The sequence below is a fragment of the Hakea prostrata genome, chromosome 1 (assembly GCF_041222555.1).
Source record: "Hakea prostrata isolate BN-2017 chromosome 1, UWA_Hpros_2, whole genome shotgun sequence".
Classification (NCBI taxonomy): Eukaryota; Viridiplantae; Streptophyta; class Magnoliopsida; order Proteales; family Proteaceae; genus Hakea; species Hakea prostrata.
This window is the reverse complement of record NC_142600.1, coordinates 24,395,735-24,417,445: the sequence shown is the minus strand read 5'-3', so window position 1 is coordinate 24,417,445 and position 21,711 is coordinate 24,395,735. Positions and strand designations below refer to the sequence as shown.

Genomic DNA, 21,711 nt, shown 5'->3' with positions numbered 1-21,711 from the left:
CAATTCAAATGACCTGGCAACGAGAGGGCTCACTACACTTGAAAGAGGAAGGGAAATTCCCATTTGGAGTTGAAGATTTGTTATACTATGTAAAAATGGTAGAATCAAAACGATCCAGTTTAGAGTGGTGAAGAAGTACTTTTTTTTTTCTTTTCTAAATAGTAGCTTGATGCCAATATGCTTGTTATGCACATCCCAGGTTGAAAGTGTAATGCATGTTTTATTTCATTGTGACCATGCAAAAGCTTGCTGGAGGGCTTCCCTGTTACGGATTGATACATCAGAATTTGTGGGAAATAGTATGCATGATTGGTTAGATTTTTTGGACTACAAATTCCATTGATGTAATCAACGTGATATTGTCTTTACTATTTGCAGTATCTTATGTTGGGTGATATAGAATGACCGAAATGATGTTATTTAATGGGAAAATTTTTTCTCTTACCCGTTCTATTAATTGGATGTACAAATTATTAAATGAAATTCTGTGGCTTCAAGAAAATGTAAACAGCCAAGAGTCGGTTGTGGTGCAATCCCTATTTTCAGGTTATGCAAATGATTTGGATGAAGAAGATAGTCCTGCTCGGTCCAACTTCAAAGTTTTTACGGATGCATCATGGGATCGACTCTCTCAAATGGCGGGGAGAAGTTGCATTATATGGATCCCTACGGACCAGTTTATTTGGTCAAAAACATCTTTTTGTTTTGGTTTTTCAGCAACTGTAATGGAGCTTGAAGCTATTAGGGATGTTGTTTTTGCAACTCTTGATTTGCAGATATCGCAAGTTATATTTCACTCTGATTGCCTTCCAGCCATTAAGGCCTTAAATGGCCAAACTCAGTCTTTAGACTAGGTTAGTTGTGGGCTGGTTCAAGAAATTAAAAGGTTGTTAGGTTGCTTTGATTTTGTCCGTTTTGTTTTTGTAAATAGATCTAGAAATCATCATGCTGACTTTCTTACCAAAGGGGCTAGGGTTCTTCAGTTAAATAGAGTTTGGAATGATTTGCCTCCTTTGTGTATTATAAATCTTTCTGTTATCTCCTCTAGATTTCAATGAATCTCTATTTGGCCAAAAAAAAAAAAAAGGAAAGGAAAGAAAGAAGAAGTACTTTTCCAACCGTGTGGTCCTTCCTAGGATTTTTAACATATTCCTGGACTTTTCTGCGCTATGATTTGAGGAAGTTGTAGATACTGAAGGAAGGAAAATATGGTCATGCCTGAGTCATATCTCTTCAAAATGGTTCCTTCTCATACAATAGTTTGTGGCAACTTCAGGTGGCATTTCTAATTTCTCAATTCCAAAAAGGAAGTTGATGGGTGGTTTTATGAACCATATTGATGGGCATGTATTGTGTCATTGGAAATGGGCATTGCTACTAGGCTTCAAGAAACGATGTTGATTTGGCATGGCTATGCGGCAAATATGTGAAGACCAAGTCCCTAATTTTCCTTCACCTTGAGGACAAGGTGAATTTTGAGATGTCAGTAGTGTTAGGGCCCCATGATCATGCCATGGGGCGAGAGAGAGGATCAGTGTGATTAGGGGATTATAAATAGGAGGAAATTGAGGAAAAGGCATTAAATGCATATGTGAGTGGTTATTGGGCAGCCTATGGCTAGAGGGGTGCCTATGGCTGAGGGGCAGCATTGAATGTTGTGGGGTGACTAGAACCATTAAAATCAGATTATCTTGTTAATTTCTTGGTTGGAATATTAATTTTGATATTGGGTTAGAGGGTTCTTATCAATCTTGTTGTATATGCTCTAAACAAGTTGTTGGTGCAGGTTAAGAGGTGTTCTTACCATGATTTTGGTGAAATATCTGGCAAAATACCCTAATCCAAAAAAGGATAGAAAGTCTGCCACAAGATGGCCAAGATGAGTCGATCTCGATCGGAACTTCCCATTTTCTTAACTAGTGACCAAAGTCGTGGTTGAATCGAGATTTTCAACTTTCTTCATTTTACTCATCATGTCTCGCCTTTTTGGAAAACTAAGATCTTGCATTGATCTCGATGGCCATCTCGGTGACCCTAGAAACCGAATATAGCTAGTTCCTAGCAAGATGGTATATTTTTTCCAAACCAAGTTGAGCCAACTCAATGGCACATCTCGGTGGATTTTGGGGCTCTTTTTAGGTTGGAAATTGGTATCCTAGCTTATTTTAGGTCTTTTAAACACAACGGTGGCCTTAGATTTATGGGAAAACAACTATAGATGTGAGTTCCAATTAAACCCTAAGTTTGAAACCGATATGCTAAATAAGTGAAAATGCAAATGTATAAAACATAGAGTACTCAACCATGACTAGGTATAAATAAATGCATTAATTTTTAAACTCAAGTATGTACATCAAACATGTTCACAAGACAAGATCAGCATAGTCATAAGCCAAAAACATTCTTTTGTGCTTCAATTTATTAGGTCTTCTTATTATAAGTTCTTTTGAGAAGTCTAGATTCACTACTACGTCAGGCATTTGTCTGTTATATGCCATCATTTATAATCTGAGGATATATGCTATTTGTCACTCTTGATGGTTAAATTATGTTTCAGATATGCTGAGTCTGTCTTTAAATGGCATTGAAGGTTTGTTTTGTATGGATCTCCATGGAAGTAGTAGTAAGAATGCCCTAAGCTTTCTTATCTTTATCAACTTCTATGGATTGGATGTTTTGCAGGATTAAGAACTACCTTGTTGATATTGGCCTGCTTTTTCAGATTTTGTTCTTCATCGCCTATCAAACCTCGTCAAGAATGTTGTTATTCATGTGTTTTCATTAGAGAGGCCAGCCATTTCCTGATGTGCCAATGCTAATCGGCCTATTTTGGATTTAAGTTGTTCATCGCAACTGATAGGGCAAGCGTTGTTGAGACCCGTTATTATTGAGATACCCCAGCCATATCCCCACGAGTGCGTGACAAGATTTTTTTTTTTTTTTTTTGGTAACCAGTGCGTGACAAGATCTACTCTGAGAATAGCTATGACATAACCTGAAGATATTCGAGTCCGGATCAGCTCCCCGGCTTTACCACCATGAATCCCGGGGGCTTTACCACAATGATGGTGAGGGGAAGGGTTTTTTTTTATTTTATTATTTTTTACCTGTGGGGTCCACAGGATTTGTAGTGGTAAAGACGTCGGGGAGCACTCTGTGCTCTTCTGACGGGTGATGATCCGGATTCAAGATATTCCTCTGTTGATGGGCTAGAAAACCTCTTGAAAGTACACTTTTTTTTTTTTTAGGTAAGATCTTCAAACCTAAGCATGCCATTGCAATAGATTAAATGTGGTGTATCTAGTTAAATAAATATGAAATTTATCCTAATACCTTACCCGGGTTGTAGTTTTTTTTTTTTGAATCCGAAGAGTTTATATATAGGGTGGGGGGAATATTACTAATATAGGTGTGCCGGATGGGTGCGAACCCAGGACCTCCCCGTGGGAAGTTGGGTTTTTAACCGCTCTACTAATCCACCATTGGTTCCTCTTCGCCAACATCAAACCCCACATTTTTGCCTAGGAGAAATAGGATTGAATCTTTCTTAGCTGGATCCTTTCATCCCTCACTAAAGCAATCCATGCTTAGGTTGTTGGCCTTCCTACTTCGTTTGAGGTTTGGAAGACTCTTGCATCCTACCTATGCTTCTTCTTCACAAGCTCGGGTGATGCTACTCAGAATGCAATTGCATGGAATCAAGAAGGGGTGATACAATGTCTGATTACTTTGCTTTAAAAGGATTGTTGATGCTCTTGCGTTAGTCTCTAAGCCAATTTTAGATGTTGACCTAGTTCTTTACACTCGTGGTGGTCTTGGAGGTGGGTACAAGTCATTCATGACCCCTGTTACAACTCGTGAGATTCTAATTCATCTCTCTGACCTTCACAGGCTTTTTCTTTGTGAGGAGATCCGTTCTATCTCTACTCTTCAAATCTATCGAATGTGACTGCTCAAACTGCCTCTGCATCTTATTAATTTGGAACTCCCAGTTCCAAAAGGTGTCCCTCTCCCCGACATAATAGTGGTGGTGTTGGCCGTGGACAGAATACTGGTGGTGCTGGTTGTGGCTTCATGCTCTGTCCTGAGCTCCTGAATCAAGTCATGGTGGTGTTAGCTTATACAACCAAATCTGCCACTGTTGGTTATACTAGTGGTGTTGGGTGTTTGTCGTCAACACCAGAGGTGGAGACATCAATGGCTTTGATGTTGGCAAGTTGAGGGTGAGGGTGGTTTCTAACATGGTAAAGGTGGGTGGTGGTTTTGAGGGTTTAGGGCGAAAGGGGACCAATGGTGGGTGGTCTTGACCAGGGAAGGTGGAAGGAGGGGGCGGTGACGTTTCAGTAGAGCTTAAACTATGGGTTGCATGTTTTAGTACCCTAAATTATAGATTGATTGCACACTCTCAAAATTACAAGTGTTTCACTCTTAACATTCCATTCAAGATTCTATTAACGTATGTGTGAAATGTGTGTACTACTTTATTAAGGTCAAATGACATAAATATTCTTTTTGATCCCTCTCATCTCCTACTTACACCTCGGTGGGTAGTGCAGGAAAATCTCTCTGCCCCTGTCCCCAGCTGAAAAATATATATCTCTCTGCAATTCCTCTTTGTTCCCCCATTGGTGCAAGGTTCTAGTACAATGCATCTCATTGTAAAATAATATTCCATCAGTACCTTATTAAAATTGAGTCAAACTAGGTTCAATTCTATACCATCGAGTCATTGACGGTTCCTCTTATCAAGTCGCAAATTTAGGATTTCAGCCAGAGGAAATCCTCTGATTCCGATTCTTCTACCTCGTTCGATGATGATGATGATACCGACCAAAACCCTATCATTACTACTCAAGAAACAACAGAATATCGGTTGCAAGTGCTACGGTTTATAACATGAAGTTGCTTTCAATAATTCAAATGCATTACAAAAGGAGGTTGAATTTTCTCGCTGCAATTCTAAGATGTAACAACCCCCGCAATTCTAATTCGGGATCCGTATTGCAAGTTCGAGTATCCGAAGTTCCAACCGAAAGAAGCTATGGACTATCCGGATTAAAGTCCATGATTTATACCCTGAACCCATGGATCCGGATTCTACGGATAAAGAACCTACCATACTGGGAACCCAAAGGAGATCTAGTAGAAACTTTGATGGTCTGGGAAGGTGGATATCTAGCCTGATACAAGTCGAGATTGAAAATGTCCAAGATCAAGGTAAGGACCCCCACGTGTTGGTTTAATTTAAATCGGTGTCGGGGATCAATCGGTTGAGCAAAGCACCCAAATACTAAAAAGTACTAGGGGGCGATTGCTCAAGGTGGTTAATTGACCCAACCAACCACCCTAAGTGACCGGTCAGGTCTAATTGCAAGTTTAAACCCTGATTTGCCCCCGGCCTTTTATAATAGCCATTCACGACATAATTTCGTATTATTTTATTCGTGGAGGCTACTGTGGACGGTTAGGAGGCAGAGTACACATGTTTGGTGGCGGAGACCGCTCGAATTGTGGAGAAGGTTTGATTCTTGGTCAGTCTTGCGAATCGCTTCGAGGTTAGTTAATCACACATTCTCCCTACTTGTCTTTTTATTAGTAGTGTGTTTTTCTTCCCTCTATGGTTCTATAGATAGTGGGTTGAGATGGTTAGGATCTTTCCATCGATGATAGCGACTAGATCACACTCAAAGATGGATCCTTATATCCAAATCAAGGATTGATTTAGTTGAAGGAGATGAAGTGAATTCTAAATCTTCATCTTCTATACTTCTTGATTGAGATGAGCTCTCTGGAATGTTAAGGATAAAATTTGGATTTGGATCATCCCAAAATCAGATTGAGGATGGTTGAACAAAAGTTGGAATTTCGGACTTGAGATTCTACTTGAAAGAGAGGCGGTCGGTCAGGGCGGTTGATTGACCCAACCTATTGGCGACCGGTTGGGTCAAAAAGCCCTATTAACTTGATTTTTGCTCTGTTTTGACTTATGTCCTTAATAAATCTTTTTAACCCTAATCTAGGTGATCTCTAAGGTTTACTGGACTTGTTACTTATGAAGTTTGTTTGTACTTTCAATAGCTTTTTCACTTCAACAGATAAGGTTACATTTATATATATATATATATATATATATATATATATATGATTTGGCATGTAATTTGATGAACTATATATAACTTTGAATGCATAAATGATCATATAACTTGTTGTTACAATAGTTTGAATGATCCATTGATAATAATATGTTGTGAATGAATTACTATATGATATTGAATGATGAGGTGTTGTAACTATGATTTAGGGTATCCTTAGCTTGGGATGTAAGGGGTTGTGGTATGGGAAACTATTCTTTGATGCTTGTAGCACTATCATGGTTCATTGATTACATACCTAGGAAGTCTAGATTGTATGGTCAAATACTCATACATGCTCCTACCCTTTCAGCAGGGGTATTGAAGCCAAATGACCTGTGATAACGGTGATATGACTCTATTTCATCCTATAGCGATAACCAATTTGTGCGGAGACTTAGTGTCCATTGTTGATCATGCATTAATAGGGTTGCATATGTTAGGGTTGGGCTCATGGGTGTCCAATAAGTGGCTTGGGAGTTCTAAGGGGACATGAAAGCATCCGCCCCCAACAATATGTGGATGACCATAGGCTAAGGAATGGAGTCCAACAAAAGTAGCTAGTCCATGAGGATTCTTATTCCTAGGTGAAAAAGAATATTGAATCGAGTTAGTTGGTGCCATAGGGGAAGTATCAAGACCACATGTAGTATGTTATTATAAGACCTTGCATTGGGTTAGAATTCCTGACATGCGCCAGCACTCATACCAATGGTTGTAGTGAGAGAGTGTGGACTCAACCTCAACCATGGTTGATTGACGAGAATTGTACCCCTTGCTCAAGTTCCTAACAGAGGTAACCAATCCATGAAGGATTAAAGTGACGAGACCTACCCAGAGGAAGGTTGATGTTATATCTTAAAGCATGTTTATCATATTAGAGACTTGCATAGTTAGCTACTAGATGCATTTCATAATTATGCATATCATCTTTCCTTTATGTTATTTACCATGATAGGATGTTGACATGTTATATGAGATTTGTTGCCTAATTGAGTTCGTCAGAACTTTTTTTTTTTTTTTTTTTTTATCTTTATATTATTTAGATGACAATATTGAAACGGGAGATGTTTCGTATGATTGGGAGAACCCCCTTAAAGAGATTCTGGAGGCGTCAGTGTGAGGTAGCGATGTACATCACAAAGCCACCTGTGGGTGCATGGAGTGTGCTTATAGCTCCTATTGATGGCAAAAGAAACCAGGTGGTTCGCCATTTTGATAAGTCGATGAAGGAAGGTTGGATGACTCCTTTCATCAAGAGATTAGAAAAGAAGGTTACCAGCCTTGAGAAAGAACAAAATAACACTTGAACTTTGATTTTCTTCCGTTTCCACTAAGATAGCCTTTTTGGACACATTTATTTTATTCATTTCTTTTGATTATATTCTTTCCTCATGGAATTCTAGACACTTGTATATCATTTTTATTTAATTATTAAATTTTCCTTACTCTTGATTTATTATTATGTGCATTTATTATCACTGATGGTTAAACAGTGGTTCTTGTGACTGTGGATCGCACCCACGGGTTGTCGAGAGGAACCAATACCGGTGGGTGGGGTATGGCATAATGACCTCTTCATTCAACTCCACGAACCTCTATCTTCTCCTGTCATCTCCTTCTTCATTCATCATTTTCTTCCTTCCATCACCCTCACCACCACCAATTCCTTAATGTGTAAGAATCCTTCTACCCCTCTTTTTTCTCAATTGTCTTGTTTCCGGTGTCGATGATGCTGGCGTTGCGGATGACTTTGTATCCAATAACAAGTCTAGATTTGATCTAGAATTCTCTATAATCACCAATATGCTTAAACACATCGAACCTCTCGATACCTCAGTTATCTCCAAGAGCATTTCTGCAGCTACTAGGGATTCTATGAAGCACCCCATCTCAAAGATTCTCGGTTATCTTCCTTCCGATCAGTTCTCTGTCCCCATCAATGTTTCTAGGTGTCCCCTCGATCAACTCCTTGTATCCACCGTCATTACTGGGTATTTATCATTGCTACACTATTGGCTAGTCACTAACACTACTGTTGGGTTCAATTTTTAATTTTGAGAATAGGTGAAGCCTGCAAATAAAGAGGAACCGTTGAAGACTCGAAGAGCGGAGAGATTTTTCGGCATGGGTGGTGGTTTCCGACGAGGTGTAGATAGAAGATGGGTGAAGACAGTTGGGTATAAGAAGGTTTAAAAAGGTATTTATGTCATTTGAATTTAATGAGGGTAATATAGACATTTCTTCTTCTTCTTCTTCTCCATTTTTTTTTTAGCATAACTAAGAAACAAACCAAGAGGACACACACAAGCCCAGAAGCTAACACCTCTTGGATCTATGGACTGGAAACAGGCCACTCTACTTTACTCGACACATTGAGGGCCCTCCAGGCTAGGGAATGGGCAAGCCCATTAAACTCCCTAGAAACAAAGTTGAACTTACACACATTAAATTCATCTCTAAGAACTGTATTGTCTTCAACAATAACAGAAACCACATGCTTGCAAGAGGTATCCTTCTGGCAATTCAATAGCCTTAACGAGTCCTTTGCAATTTGATCCCACTTGAACCTCTAACCACCTGAGCTCTTTAGCCAAGAGAAAAGCCCCCCTTATTGCTTCGGCTTCCCCTTGTTGAATAGAAAGCTAGAGAGAGGGAATTGATAGTAGCCTACTTGCCTCAATTATGTTCTCCCATAAAGCAATACCAAGGCCCCCCTTCAACTCCTCTTCCCTGAAAGTTGCATCACATTGTATTCTGCAACCATGCCAAAGAAAGCTGCTAGCTTGTGGTTGGATACCTAAGTGTCTTTCCTCTCCATTTCCATCTCCCTTGAAACCTATTGCTGACTAGAATTTCTCAAAGGCAAATTAAGCCCTTCTTATCACCTCCTCAGGGCTGCAAACAACTTCCTTCATTACTAGCTCATTCCTTGTAATCCACAAATACCAGCATATATAAGCACATCTACTCAATACCTCTTTCCCATGATGTTTGCTCAAGAAACCAATGGATCCCCAACTTTCTAACCAAGTATGAAACTCTTGCCTATCCTCTTCAGGTGTTATGAAATTCACTTGACTTCTGAACCAAACTAGCTTTGCAAAGATACAACCCAATAGGATATGGTCAATGGATTCCCCTTCATACCTGCATTGACAGTTATAGTCAGCTCTAATTTGCCTAGTGCGAAGGTTTTCCCTTGTCGTCAGTGCCTATGCACAAGATCTCCACAAGAAGGTCTTAGTTTTAGGCATCACCTTGCTACTCCAAATAAGTTTCCACATTTTTGGGTGTACTCTATCCCATTTGTGCACTCTTGAAGAGGATGTTGTTGTACTCTAATCTTTATCTCTTAAATTAGTAAATGATAAGTCGACTTTGTTGAGAACCTCCCATTTCTGCTAGCCTCCCACACTCGTTTGTTTAGTTGGGTAAATACCCTTAGCTTCATGAGCTGAAGTAGCTTTCTTATCCTCCAAATTGAACACCTATTCAAGTACTTTTGTTTTCCACTGTCTAGTATAAGGATCAATAAAATCAACCACTTTATGAATAGAACAATTCAAAAGCTTCATTGTGATAATTTTATGGCCTTCAAGTGTGCTTACCCATTTGTCATCCCATATGTCCACATTCTCACTTGAGCTGACTTCCCATATCAAACCTTCATCAAGTACTATTCGGCCCACAAGAACACTCCACCAAGCCCACGATGGCCTATTACCCACATGGGTGAGAAGAAAATATGAGTTAGGAAAGTATATTACTTTCATAAATTTTGTCCACAATGAATCTGGATTTTCAAACAATCTCCATGCCACCTTTGCTAGTAGAGCCCTGTTTTGAAGGATTGGGTCGCAAAAACCAAGGCCCCCCTTCTCCTTTGAACAGCATAATCTTTCCCATGATACTTAATGTAATTTATTATCACTCTCCAACTATCCCTAATAGAACTTTGATATGCTCTTCTTCCTAATATTATCATGAGTCGCTTTCGGGAGAATGAAATGTAAAGCACGGTCACCTATTTGATGAGAACTTCTTTACCTGCATTGGAAAGCATTTTGCTTTTCCACCCACTTAGTTTTTGCACACCTTATCCCCCACTTCTCTAAACACCTCCAACTTGGAAACTCCTTCCTACATTGGTAGCCCAAGATACTTGGATGGACTAGAACTAAAAGGAATTTTTAGTAACTATGAGAGCCATCTCTTGAATTTTTGAGCAATGTTGGGGCTGAAGGTAAGAGTAAACTTTTTCAAGTTTACCTCTTAACCACTGGCCTTATAGTATATATACATGCAATTTCTTAGGCTAATAACCTCTTCCAGCTTCAACTCTGAAAATAAGAGACAATCAGCTGCAAAGAGTGAATAAGATATTCTCAGTGCTCGGCTCCTAACATTAATCCCATGGATTAAGCTACTCCCTTTGCTTCTTCAATAACTACACCAAATAGGTGAGACCATAAAATGAATAGGAAAGGGGAAAGGGGATCTCCTTGGCGAATGCCTTGGGAGGGAGAAAATGAGCCTTTCTCAAAACCATTAAAGAGCATTGTGTATGAAACAAAAGTCACAATCACCATAATCATTTGCACCCATTTGTTACAAAAGCCCTTTTTTTTTAAAATGGCCTTGATAAACACTCTTTCATACAGTCATAAGCTTTCTTCATGTAAAGCTTAAGAGCTAATAATTTTTTTTTTTGGTAAATGTAATGAAAACTATCATGGGCAATGAACACATAAATAGACATTTCACACATGAATTAACAGAATCTTAAATGAAATGTTAGGAGTGTACAACTTATAATTTGAGAGTGTGAAATCTGTAATTTTCTATTTTTTGTAACCACAATCTTTATTCTTTTTGGGGGAGAGGGTATGGTGGTTTCTGGTGGTGGTGGATAAATTAAGGTGTAGGAAGAAGATTCCCTTCACCTATCTTAGGTTTGGTATGGTATGGTATGAGAGACAAGGGTATTTCAATGATGTTCTCTTTAAATTTCAAGCGGAGGGTATTGTGATTATTCCACATTGGGAGTTAACTGGGCTTTGACTACCCACTGTTAAATTGTGAGTCATCCCAAGTTTTAGCCCATTTTAAAGGACTTAAACCTTTAAAAAAAATAATATGACTTCCCATGCCTTGTTTTATATTATTTATTTTAAAAAATAGAGGTTAAATTCTCATCTCCAATCAAAAAATTATTAATGAGTGAAAATGAGAATTTGGCATTAGTGCTGACCAATGAGTCCTAGGATTTACTACGTATTATATTTTAATCTAAAAGTCATGATAAATCTAATAATGCGTTTAGATTAAAATATTACATGCAACAGAATCCAATAATTCATTAGGCACTCATTGAAAATTTATTTTCTTTTTCTAGGATATCAGATTCATCTGGGTAAGTTTACGTGCACCTTGACCTCATCCCTTAATTGTATCCCTAGTGAGAATCAAACTTGATATTTTTATTAAGAGGGGTTGGTCATTACGAATGTGCCACCTCTTTGGTGTTGGTCATTGGAAGATTCTCCATAAGAAGAGGGCCCCAATACATATGAAATATGTTTATAATCAAATATGAATCGTTCCCAAGTCAGGCAAACCTAGTATATCTAGACCACAACATTGATTTTGAATTGACGGTCATCGGTCGCTGATAGACCCTTGTCAAGGGACTGATATCTAGTCCATTTGTAACAAATAAATGGATCATCCATTTTCTTGTAGATATATGACATACTATTTTTTTGGTAAATAAAAGAGGGCATGCAGTAGCGGCGACCTAGCGCCCCCCCCCCCACTACGCAATGTTCAGACTTTTTATCGAGTATGACCTTATGCAAACATTAGCCCTGTGCACAAGCACTGGCCCCGCAATGAGCCCCATGAGGCCTGAAGTCCATAGAAGCCGGTAGGACTCATGCCCAAGCCAAAGAGCACCCAACTGTCCAATGCAAGAAACGGAGGAGCAGAGGGGATTCGAACCAGGAACATGAGGTTTACCAAACTACTTGGGAGTGAGCTTGGGACCACTAGACCACCACCCCCAGTGGTATATCACATGAAAATGTTGAGGTCATAATGTTTAATGTGATCTTGGTTTATAAATAGCCATCAATTCTTTGATATGATCTTTGGACATAATATGTTACACATCCACAATCCCTTTGTCGAGAACTATTGAGATCCCACTTGAACAACCTTACGTGCCAAGTGTTCGTGTTGAGTGGGCCTATCTCAGTCTCAACCGTCAGATGCCGTGTTCTTCGCAGTCCTCAGAAGAAAGAGTGGATAAAGCTGAATAATGAATAAATACCATTGAGGGCGATGAAACTCGTCGATATGGCATAATTGCCAAGAATGATATAGGAGAGGCATCACTTTTCAAATTGAAGATGATGGCATGATTCGTAATTTTCACTAAAGGCATCACCTTTTCTTTAAAATATTCATTGAAAATAATTCTCATTTTTTAACTCAAAAAATTTATCCCCTTTTTGATCCCCCACCCTCTCTCTCTCCCCCCTTAAAAAGCGCGAGAAACGATGTCAGAACGAAGGAGAGACTTTCGAAGACGACCGTGCAATAGCGAGTAACGCATTTGTTCTCTCTACCAGGCTTCTTCTCTCTCTCACACACTTCTACTTCCCACTCTGGCTTCACGGTCCCTCGAAGCAATCAAAGCTTCGCCTGTTTATCGGGCGATGGATCTGTAACGCCTTCCGCCGACAACCTCGCTTTTGGGTTTCTCAAACCCTTCACTGTTCACACACAGTAACACACACTGTCTATTTCTCTCTCTCAACTCTATGGACAGTAGACGCTCTTGATAAACCCTAAAAGAACAGCGCAAGAAACCAATCTTCTACCTACTGTAGCACTTGATTATTGTAGTTGAATATCTCCGGCATGGCGAACAATCCGCCGGAAGGCTTAGGCGATGATTTCTTTGATCAAATCATGGCGATTCCAACTTACACGGGTAACGAGTCTCCTTTGGCGGGAAATGAAGGGAATTTGGCGGGAACGGCAGGTGGGCCATCGTCGATGGTTCTGCAGTTGAATTCCGGCGAAAGTTCTGCACACGTGCGCAGTGCTGGTGGAGTTGGTTATCAGGGAGCAACGACAATGTTTCCCTTGGGATTGAGCTTGGAACAGGGGAAAACTGGTTTTGTGAAACCGGAAGAAGCTTCTGGGAGTGGTAAACGGTTCCGAGAAGGCGTTGATGCTAAGCTTTCTTCTGGAAAGAACGTAAGTCCTCTCATATTTCAGGGAACACTCATGCATGTTAGTTGGGTAGAATACATTTGCCATTTCTAGCTCAAAACTGTGTTGAGAAGCAGAAGATTTTCAGATTCATGAAGTTTATCTTTTTTTTAAATAAAAATTCCGGTTGATTTTTTTATTTACATGCTTGAATTCCCGGAGATTAGCGATGAGAAGGAACGTATTATGAACGACGGGATGGAAGGGCATGTTTGTGAATTCAGTGCAAGTGAGGGTATTTTGTAGTTATTATCTTTGGTTTCTTGTTTTGTTCTTTGCAGGAAAGAGAGTCGGTGCAGTTGATGTTCCCAGGGTTTGGACACATACAGAATCAAACGCACCCAGGCCGGCCTGCGGCACCACAGGTCCATCAGGTGCTTCATTCGTAATAAATCTCGAATTTTCGATTTTGCAGGTGCTTATTCTGGTAATTAATATGGTAATGACCTCCAATGATATTTGTTAATCCTGATCATACAAGTGACCTTCGTTTGTCGATAACTTTCCAAAACCCCTCAGGGCCGGCGAAGATCATCCAAAAATCTTTGAGGGCTAAATTTTGAAGAGTTCTGATAACCCAATGGCGCTATTGACTTCGTATACCTATTGGTGCAGTGGCACGGTTACCCTTATGGTCATGTCACGGTGGCTGTAATTGCTTCATTGTTGTAGCCTGCTGCTCACAGCGGGAAATTGACTAGCCTAACGATTTAGATTGGGTCACAGCAGGAGATTAAACTACTCCTAACGGTTTAGATTGAGTGGTAGGTGAACTCATCTGCTCTTGATTGATTTAGATGAAATAGGGAAGCTTAGGTTGTTTAATTCAATTCTGATTGTCAGTTTATATGTTGAAAGTGGCCTACTGCCCAAAGGTAGCTCTTATGTGGAAACTAAGCCTGGTCTATTGGTAACATAATCATTTTGTGTGATTTATGGTGGTGGACTCATTTTGTTCAGGTGTTCTCTGTTTTTGCTTGTCTAAATTCATGGTGATGAAACTGAATTTCTTTTTCTTTTTCCTTTTCCTTTCCCCCCCCCCCCCCCCCCTCTCTTGTTTAATTTCCTGCAACCTCTGACCAAAATTTTTTTCCTGCAGCCTTACCATAGTCAATCTGCACAGCCTGCAGTTCCCACTGCACCCCATCCACCAGCCATCCGTCCAAGGGTGCGGGCTAGACGAGGGCAAGCCACTGATCCCCACAGTATTGCTGAACGGGTAAGTATCTATGCAGGATGAATTATTCTGGTGCTTAATTTTTGAAGTAGAGGAGGTTTGGCTAGAATCCACTGTGGAAGACAGCCATGAGCAACAATTACCAGTCTCTACATCCGCTAATTTCTATTGCAATGATGACCAACTGACAAATCATTCAATGTTCTCCATCTTATATTATACTTTGATGAAACAACTAGCTTTTGGAGGACTTCCTTTTTCCAATGCCAAGTTGTTAGTTAGATGGCGTTGACTTAATGCATGAGCCCTCATTTGTGATAGATATTCTGGATTTGGGCCTGACACCATACTAATCAAGGTCTTTCGGATCTTGCTTACTAGCTGGCTGTAAATGAGGGGTGTCACACTTTGTACATATTGACAGCTAATTTCCTATTGAAGAATTTCCGTTAAGGAGTAGCTCTGTATCAAAGTTCAATGAGTTTCAGAAAGACGAAGAGTTTTATATTTGAGGGGAAAAAAATCCTTCGTTTTGCTGATAGTTCTTTTATTTTTATTTTTTTCTTTTTGGGATTTATTTCTGTTAGTTTTTATGCAGTTACGCAGGGAGAGAATAGCAGAAAGAATGAAGGCTTTGCAGGAACTTGTACCTAGCTCCAACAAGGTAATTCCCCGCCCCCAATTCAAAGAGCTATCCCCCCCCCCCCCCCCCCCCCAAAAAAAAAAAAAAGGAATTAGTTTACTCTTTTTCTTACCATTCAGTTAATTGTTCTGGACTTGCCTGTCATTATTGGGCTCTAAATTGTATGTTTGAAGAAGCATGGGAAAGTTCTTGCTTAAGAGTAAGACTTGAGCTATTTTCTTTTCTGTACCCTATTATTTTGGTTATCCATATATAAACTAATAAGGTGATTTGACCGGCCTGCTTTCCATCAAACTAATGAACAAAGCTTTTGTTTTGTTTTTCTTTTCCCCGTCAATATATACATCATATCATGCTACTACTATATAAAAGTAAAAATTCAGGTTTTGGTATACTCTTTCATTAGAGGAAAATACCCTTATTTATCCTCAATAGTTGCATCTTTTTAGAGGACTTGCTCCCAAGATTTACGTCTCTTCATTACTAGACTCCCCTATATGGTCCACTTGCAGAAGCAGAAAGCAGAACGTTTTCAGTCAATGTAGGTAATCTTGTATTGTGCAAATTTGAATCCCTAGTGTAACCTTCTTAACACTGTGTATTTCATGTCTTAGTTGATGTGGTGTCAAGACCACCTTATATATATAGGAAGTCAGAGTTTCTGAATAGGTTTAGCCAGTCATCTGGATCTGTTGATAAATCCTAACCAGTGGACTCTGTGGAACCTTGTCTGTTGTGGTGGTCAAGATTGATGTCTGAACTTCAAGGCCTGGTAAAGCAGAAAGGTAGCAAACTGAAAGGAATTCTGCTTTTTATTAAGACCCACTATAGCTTAATTCCATTAGCCTGATTTAACTTAAATCTCTTACCAACCAAATTAGATGCAAGTTGAGTTGAGAGACATATGATAACAATGAAAATCTAAAAGTGTAGGAGGTCTGCTCTGAATATTCATTTACATGTTGGACAAATTGGCCTTATATATTTTATGCTGCAAACAAATACATTTGTAAAGGTTCCTCCCCAAAATTTTCCACGGAAAGATAGTAGGTCACGGTATTACCTTGCTACTGTTGCTACTATGGGAATTATAGTGAGATGGAAACTGTAATTCCCAACAGGGCTTTTAAGAAGTTAAGATTATTTTTCATAATCAGTTACAGATTTTATTTTTTTTAATTATTATTATTATTTTAATATTCATAAATGAATTCTGGGATTGTTTTTGGCCTTTGCATTAAAGCAACAGATGATTTTCCATCAATTCTGATGCAGCACAGTAGCTCAGAGAAACATGCTTGATTGCCTGAAACAATATCAGGCTGCCACTCAAAAAAGGCCTTGGAGCATATCAGATTGAAATTTCACAAACTGGACAAAAGTTTATGACATCAATCCATGCTTTCCAATAACTAGGCTGTAAATAATTGATAATAACCCTTTCTCATGGCTTTGGCTCTCTCAACTTTGAAGTAGTACTTAACTGGCAAAATTTTAGTGATGAGATAATATAGTGTGTTTAGTTGTGACTCCAAAGATGTTCCACAGTTCTCTGATGGTTTTTATATTCCATTCATGGGAGGTTTTGGTGATACACATGTCGCTTCAAATCCTTGGAGTCCATACCATAGTTGCCAAGTTGCTTTGGATATGTTTTGCAATTGTCACACTGAGAATGAGTGCAGATTTATTACGTTAAATGTCGCTCTAGTTTACTTAATGAGCATGTGAAACCATCCCCAACCCTGTTCCTCTCTTTCTTTGGAAATGCGGTGGTGTTTACTTCCAAATGTTTCCGATAAAAATGTAGGATTTTGCAGTTGGTCATCACACAATCACACGTGAAAAATAAAGGATTCCACTCTGCACATTCACATTTTTCTGAACTCTGAAGTTTTGGTTCTAACTCTAGGTGGTGTATAGGTGGGTTGAGTATTTAAAGACTTAGTAGTGAAACTTTACCGAGGAAGGGATGGAAGTTTTTTCTCCATCCAATGGGGAATGAAGATTTTCACGGGACTTTGCATTGTCTTACTTTTTCTTGGCATGATTTGTTTCGCTGCAATATCTCCTATCCAGTTGTCAATTTCATGTTTTCCAATGGATTTAAGGCATGACTGTGAATGTGTCACCCACTGCACCACTAATTTATGGCTTGCTTGTAGAGCATTATCTTTGTATCTTGGGTATCTGGGCAGTATTCCAAGTCCTTTTCTGTCCAATGAAATGATTTTTTTGGGGTCAAAGAATTCGCAAGAGAATATTTTCAGGTGCTAGGCACATAGCATGTGAATAAAATTTATTAATGGAATTTGTGATGGAGATTCAGTATCCAAATGTCTCTGTTTATATTCATCTCTATGTGTGGAGTCCATTAGGTATACTACTTCAAAGAGATATAGGGTAAGAAAACAAATTGCTGTGGTCGATATCAGGTGATTCCAGTATTATGGAGGCTTTTTTTATTTTAAAGTGATCATGACTGGATCCAGTCAGAGAACCTTGAACACCCTTTGAACAAGTGTAGTTGGTGATGGGGGCGATGTTTGTTGGTTTTACTGATTTATTCTATTTCTATTTTGTCAAGTAATACGATCTGTGGTGTAGGGTTAGATGGTTCAATGACCAGTTTGATTTAGGTGGAAAAAACTGTGCTATGATAACTGAGTTGTTCTGCTGTAAAATGAGCTAAAGAATTTACAGTGATTCTCTGAGGTTTCTCGTATTTCATCAGAAATTAACATTTGCATGCCTCTGGATAGCCCAATTCCCACCTTATATTAAATATCAGAAATAAGTAAAACTTAGAAGATCCATAATTTTTTAGGTCAAAATTAAGGGAGTTTTGATAATTACTTGGTACCTTGTCTTTGTATAGTACATGAGAGGGATCATACATCTTATAATGATTATCACTATCCATGTCCGGTGTATTAAGTTTCTGCCTTTGGTTATGTAGACGGATAGAGCAGCCATGCTTGATGAGATTGTGGATTATGTGAAGTTCCTCAGGCTCCAAGTCAAGGTAAAGTGGTTCCTTTCTGGAGTTCAAGCTATTGGTTAGCTACTAGTAGTAAATTCTCATCATGGAGATAAATGATTTAATTATTTCCTTCTTTGAACCACCATGTGTTGTTTCGAATGTAAAGCTATTCCTGTTCCATTCTATGTAGAGCCATGTACCCTAATAATATTGATGACTGTTTATCGTCTTTAATTTCGCAACTTGGTTTTTGGCTTCTAGCTCCTTTCAGGGCTTGTGTTGTCTCATGTCTGCATAGTTATTCCATCTTTAAGCACTCAGTGAACTATCATTGTTGGTAGGATTTTTCACCAACCGTATGCAGATTTGTGTTCTTGGCTATGGATTGCTCTTTCCCTTCCCTTAATTGAGATATATTTTGATCTGCTTTAAGCCACTCTGATTGACCCTGAATGTACATCCTTCGTATATTGCTCGGCAATCTCTGGAAACTTAATATATGTTTTCCAACCCAGACTCATTTGCTCGTTTCTATCCCTGAAGGACCCATTTTTGTCAGACAATGTTTCAGAAACTGGAATGAGAGTGGTCGACTCTGATCGGAATCAGACATTACTAATCCTGGATCTTTCAGTTTCAGAGTAGTCTATTATACGGTTTTTGGGATTGGAATTTTAGGTTTCAGATTTGAAGGAGGGGGAGGGGGGGCCTTGGGATTGATTCCAGATGGTTCCATCTGGCTAGGACTGGTTCAATCCCCAGTTTTTGAGTTTGAAATCTTTGGTGTCAAAAGGTATTTGTCACCTTCGAGACATCTAGGAAGTTCTTAAGTGAGTTTGAGTGGTCAAATTCCTATAAAACCCCATCTTTGGTGTCTGGATTTCCCATGTAGTACCTGGCCTTGGATAGCCCCATTTCTCTTTGAGTCAGAAAAGTAGCTAGAGAAATATAGTTTTCAGAACTATTGTATAGGTTTTCCAGTTTCTCTTAATATTGAAACATCTGGTTTCTTGTGGCAAACAAATTTACAGGTGCTGAGCATGAGTAGACTGGGGGGAGCTAGTGCAGTGGCGCAGCTTGTGGCTGACATCCCATTAAACTCAGCTGAGGTAATAAAACGAGTAGGTTTCTCTACTTTTAATGTGATAGTAGTGTCTATCTCAAAGGTTTCACTGCTGACGGCAACCAATCCTTTCTATCTGTGTATGGTATACATATCATCAGGGTTCCTACAGCATTATGACATGCATTTTTTTTCTCTTGTATTCAAAGGGGGAAGGCAGTGAAGGTGGAAGCAACCAGCGAGCATGGGAGAAGTGGTCAAATGATGGCACAGAGAGGCAAGTAGCAAAGCTTATGGAAGATGATGTTGGAGCGGCCATGCAATTTCTGCAGTCCAAGGCACTTTGCATTATGCCGATATCCCTTGCCTCTGCTATTTACCACACGCACGAACCCGACTCTTCCAATCTAGTGAAGCCGGAGTCGAACGCCCCGTCATAGAATTACATTGCAATTGCACGTGCCCATCGACAACTCCCCGTGTTCTCCTGTGGCCCACCTCTCCTTTAATGGTCTTATTCCAACCACGCCAAATTGTAGTTACTAGTTACTGCCAGGGACTGTTACTGACTACTCTCATCCAGCAGGACAGTGCATCCAAAGTCAGATACCACATTATTGCTGTGTTGCCTTTTCCCCTGTTTCGTCAAACAGGCTCTGATGTTGCACTAGAAGACTTGGGAAAAAAATTTCAGGTACTCTCTCGTTTCGTGCTGAGCTCGAGCCAAGTAAGATTGTCAAAGCTCTGCTATGCTAATTATCTTTTTCCTTTGTTTTCCCACCTTGGTTGTCAGTGGAGAGTAGTGGTGGATGACCGAAACACTTTACAGGTGGGGACCCTTCTTTTTTTCTTCTTTTTCTCTTCTTTTTCTCTTCTTTTTCCTCTTTTTCCTGCCTCTTTCTCACTCTCTTTTTCCTCTTCCCCTTTAGCCCCTTTATGTTGTAGTGGGTGGTGGGAACTTCTTAAAGGGATGGATGGGTACACTTAATGTATTTGGAGAAAGGAAGTTGAAAATGGATAGTGGTTGGTCGTTTTGGAAAAGTTATGTTAAAAAGGTAGTAGTCTTAATGGAAATTGATTGTGCCTCGGTTGGTTTTCGTTTGTGGGCTTAGTTGGATATTGTGTGTTTGTATAATATTCATTTATATCCATTGGCCTCTTTTTCTCCAATCTCCTCTCTCATTATTGGAGGTTGAATCATTGGAGAGATGTAGAGAGAGAAGGGTTAAGGTCAAACCCTCAATCACAAGAGGAGCGGCACTCGTAGTCGCCGTACGTGCCTGGCCAGCACCAATCAGTTGCAACTTGCATCAACTGATTTTTTTATGATTTTGGCTTTTTGGGGGTGGGGTGGGGGAGGATGGGGGTTGGTGTGGGGGTGTGGAAGCCTTGTACGATGCCCCCTTGTGATTGAAAGATTCAGTGATGTGCTAGATTAAGTGGGAGGGCCTGTTTATTTGGTAGTGCAAGGAATGAAAGCAAAGACTGCGGTCAGGTTACATTCCCTTGTGTCCGCACACTAGGGAGCAGCTCCACGGTCACCTGCCCCGTTGGATACCCTTGCGCTTCCCCACATTGGTTCATCTCCGGGGCAGCGTTCTTATCAAATACCCCTGCTACTTCCAGGAGGGTCGTCGTCACTCAAGAGCAATTAACGGGCAACTACCCACCCACTCCCCTCCTCAAATACATGGTTTGTGTGATATGCTAACAAGAGTACCTTCTATTACTATCAAAGGGATAGCTTGCTAGTAATGATCAACACCTCTTAGTGAAGAAATTAGGGTTCATTCTCCTTGTAGTGTATATAGTAGCCTCCGTTCTCAATATATATATAATTCTAAAAGAAAAGTGTTCCTTTCTATTGAAATTCATGCTTGTATAGTGGTTTCTATTTAACCCCCTCAGATAGCGGTTCCTCCAAATTCTAAGGTACGGGGCCTGTTGAAATTTATGTTTGTGAAGTGTTTCTAGGGATTCAACGGCTTTCAAGTTTGTCATGATAATATTCATATTTCAGATTGAAAGTTGAAACGAGATAATTACAGAATAACGTTCGATCTAATATTTTGCCAGACCGAGTAAGACTACTCTAGAAGATACGAATTTTTTGCGATCTGTATATATCTGATTTTTAAGGGGTTAAAGCGCGAAGGGCTAGTGTTGCGTCTGCTATAGTAATAAGGACATCCTTCCCGTGAACCCCAATCAGCTTCTTGTGATGAACGCAATTGTATAAAACTAGTGTAGGATTACGAAGTGATGGTGACAACCACAAGAGGTATCAATGGTGTACAAACTTCTTTTAAATATTCAGAAATTCAATTAACGCGCATGGTTAATGGAAACAATAATTTGACAAGCGATTTACAACAACTCTAGTACTTGGTCCTCTGGCCACTAACAGAATGGAAATAAGGCATGCCTCCA

General features: G+C 39.6%; 1 protein-coding gene across 3 annotated transcripts; it reads left to right on the top strand.

Moving 5' to 3' along the window:
• The first annotated feature begins 12,695 nt into the window (after window positions 1-12,695).
• On the top strand, window positions 12,696-20,568 carry UNE12 (basic helix-loop-helix (bHLH) DNA-binding superfamily protein). 3 transcript variants are annotated; one of them, XR_016170140.1, is made up of 8 exons: window positions 12,696-13,400; window positions 13,697-13,789; window positions 14,515-14,634; window positions 15,191-15,256; window positions 18,195-18,260; window positions 19,250-19,327; window positions 19,491-19,792; window positions 19,868-20,568. XR_016170140.1 is itself a non-coding variant. In XM_089136395.1 (7 exons), exons 1-7 carry the CDS (start codon window positions 13,059-13,061, stop codon window positions 19,719-19,721), a joined length of 996 nt encoding a protein of 331 aa, XP_088992521.1. In that variant the 5' UTR covers window positions 12,696-13,058; the 3' UTR covers window positions 19,722-20,566. The 3 variants fall into 3 exon arrangements, 1 of the variants encoding a protein (XP_088992521.1); XR_016170139.1 differs by having other exon boundaries at window positions 19,491-19,975; window positions 20,075-20,568; XM_089136395.1 differs by having other exon boundaries at window positions 19,491-20,566.
• Window positions 20,569-21,711: the final 1,143 nt, after the last annotated feature.

Excerpts from the sequence above, each read along its gene's own strand:
- UNE12 (XM_089136395.1), top strand. The coding sequence starts at position 13,059 with ATGGCGAACAATCCGCCGGAAGGCTTAGGCGATGATTTCTTTGATCAA. Across the intron at positions 18,261-19,249 it reads TCCTCAGGCTCCAAGTCAAG|GTGCTGAGCATGAGTAGACT; the intron begins GTAAAGTGGTTC and ends ACAAATTTACAG. Across the intron at positions 19,328-19,490 it reads TCCCATTAAACTCAGCTGAG|GGGGAAGGCAGTGAAGGTGG; the intron begins GTAATAAAACGA and ends TTGTATTCAAAG.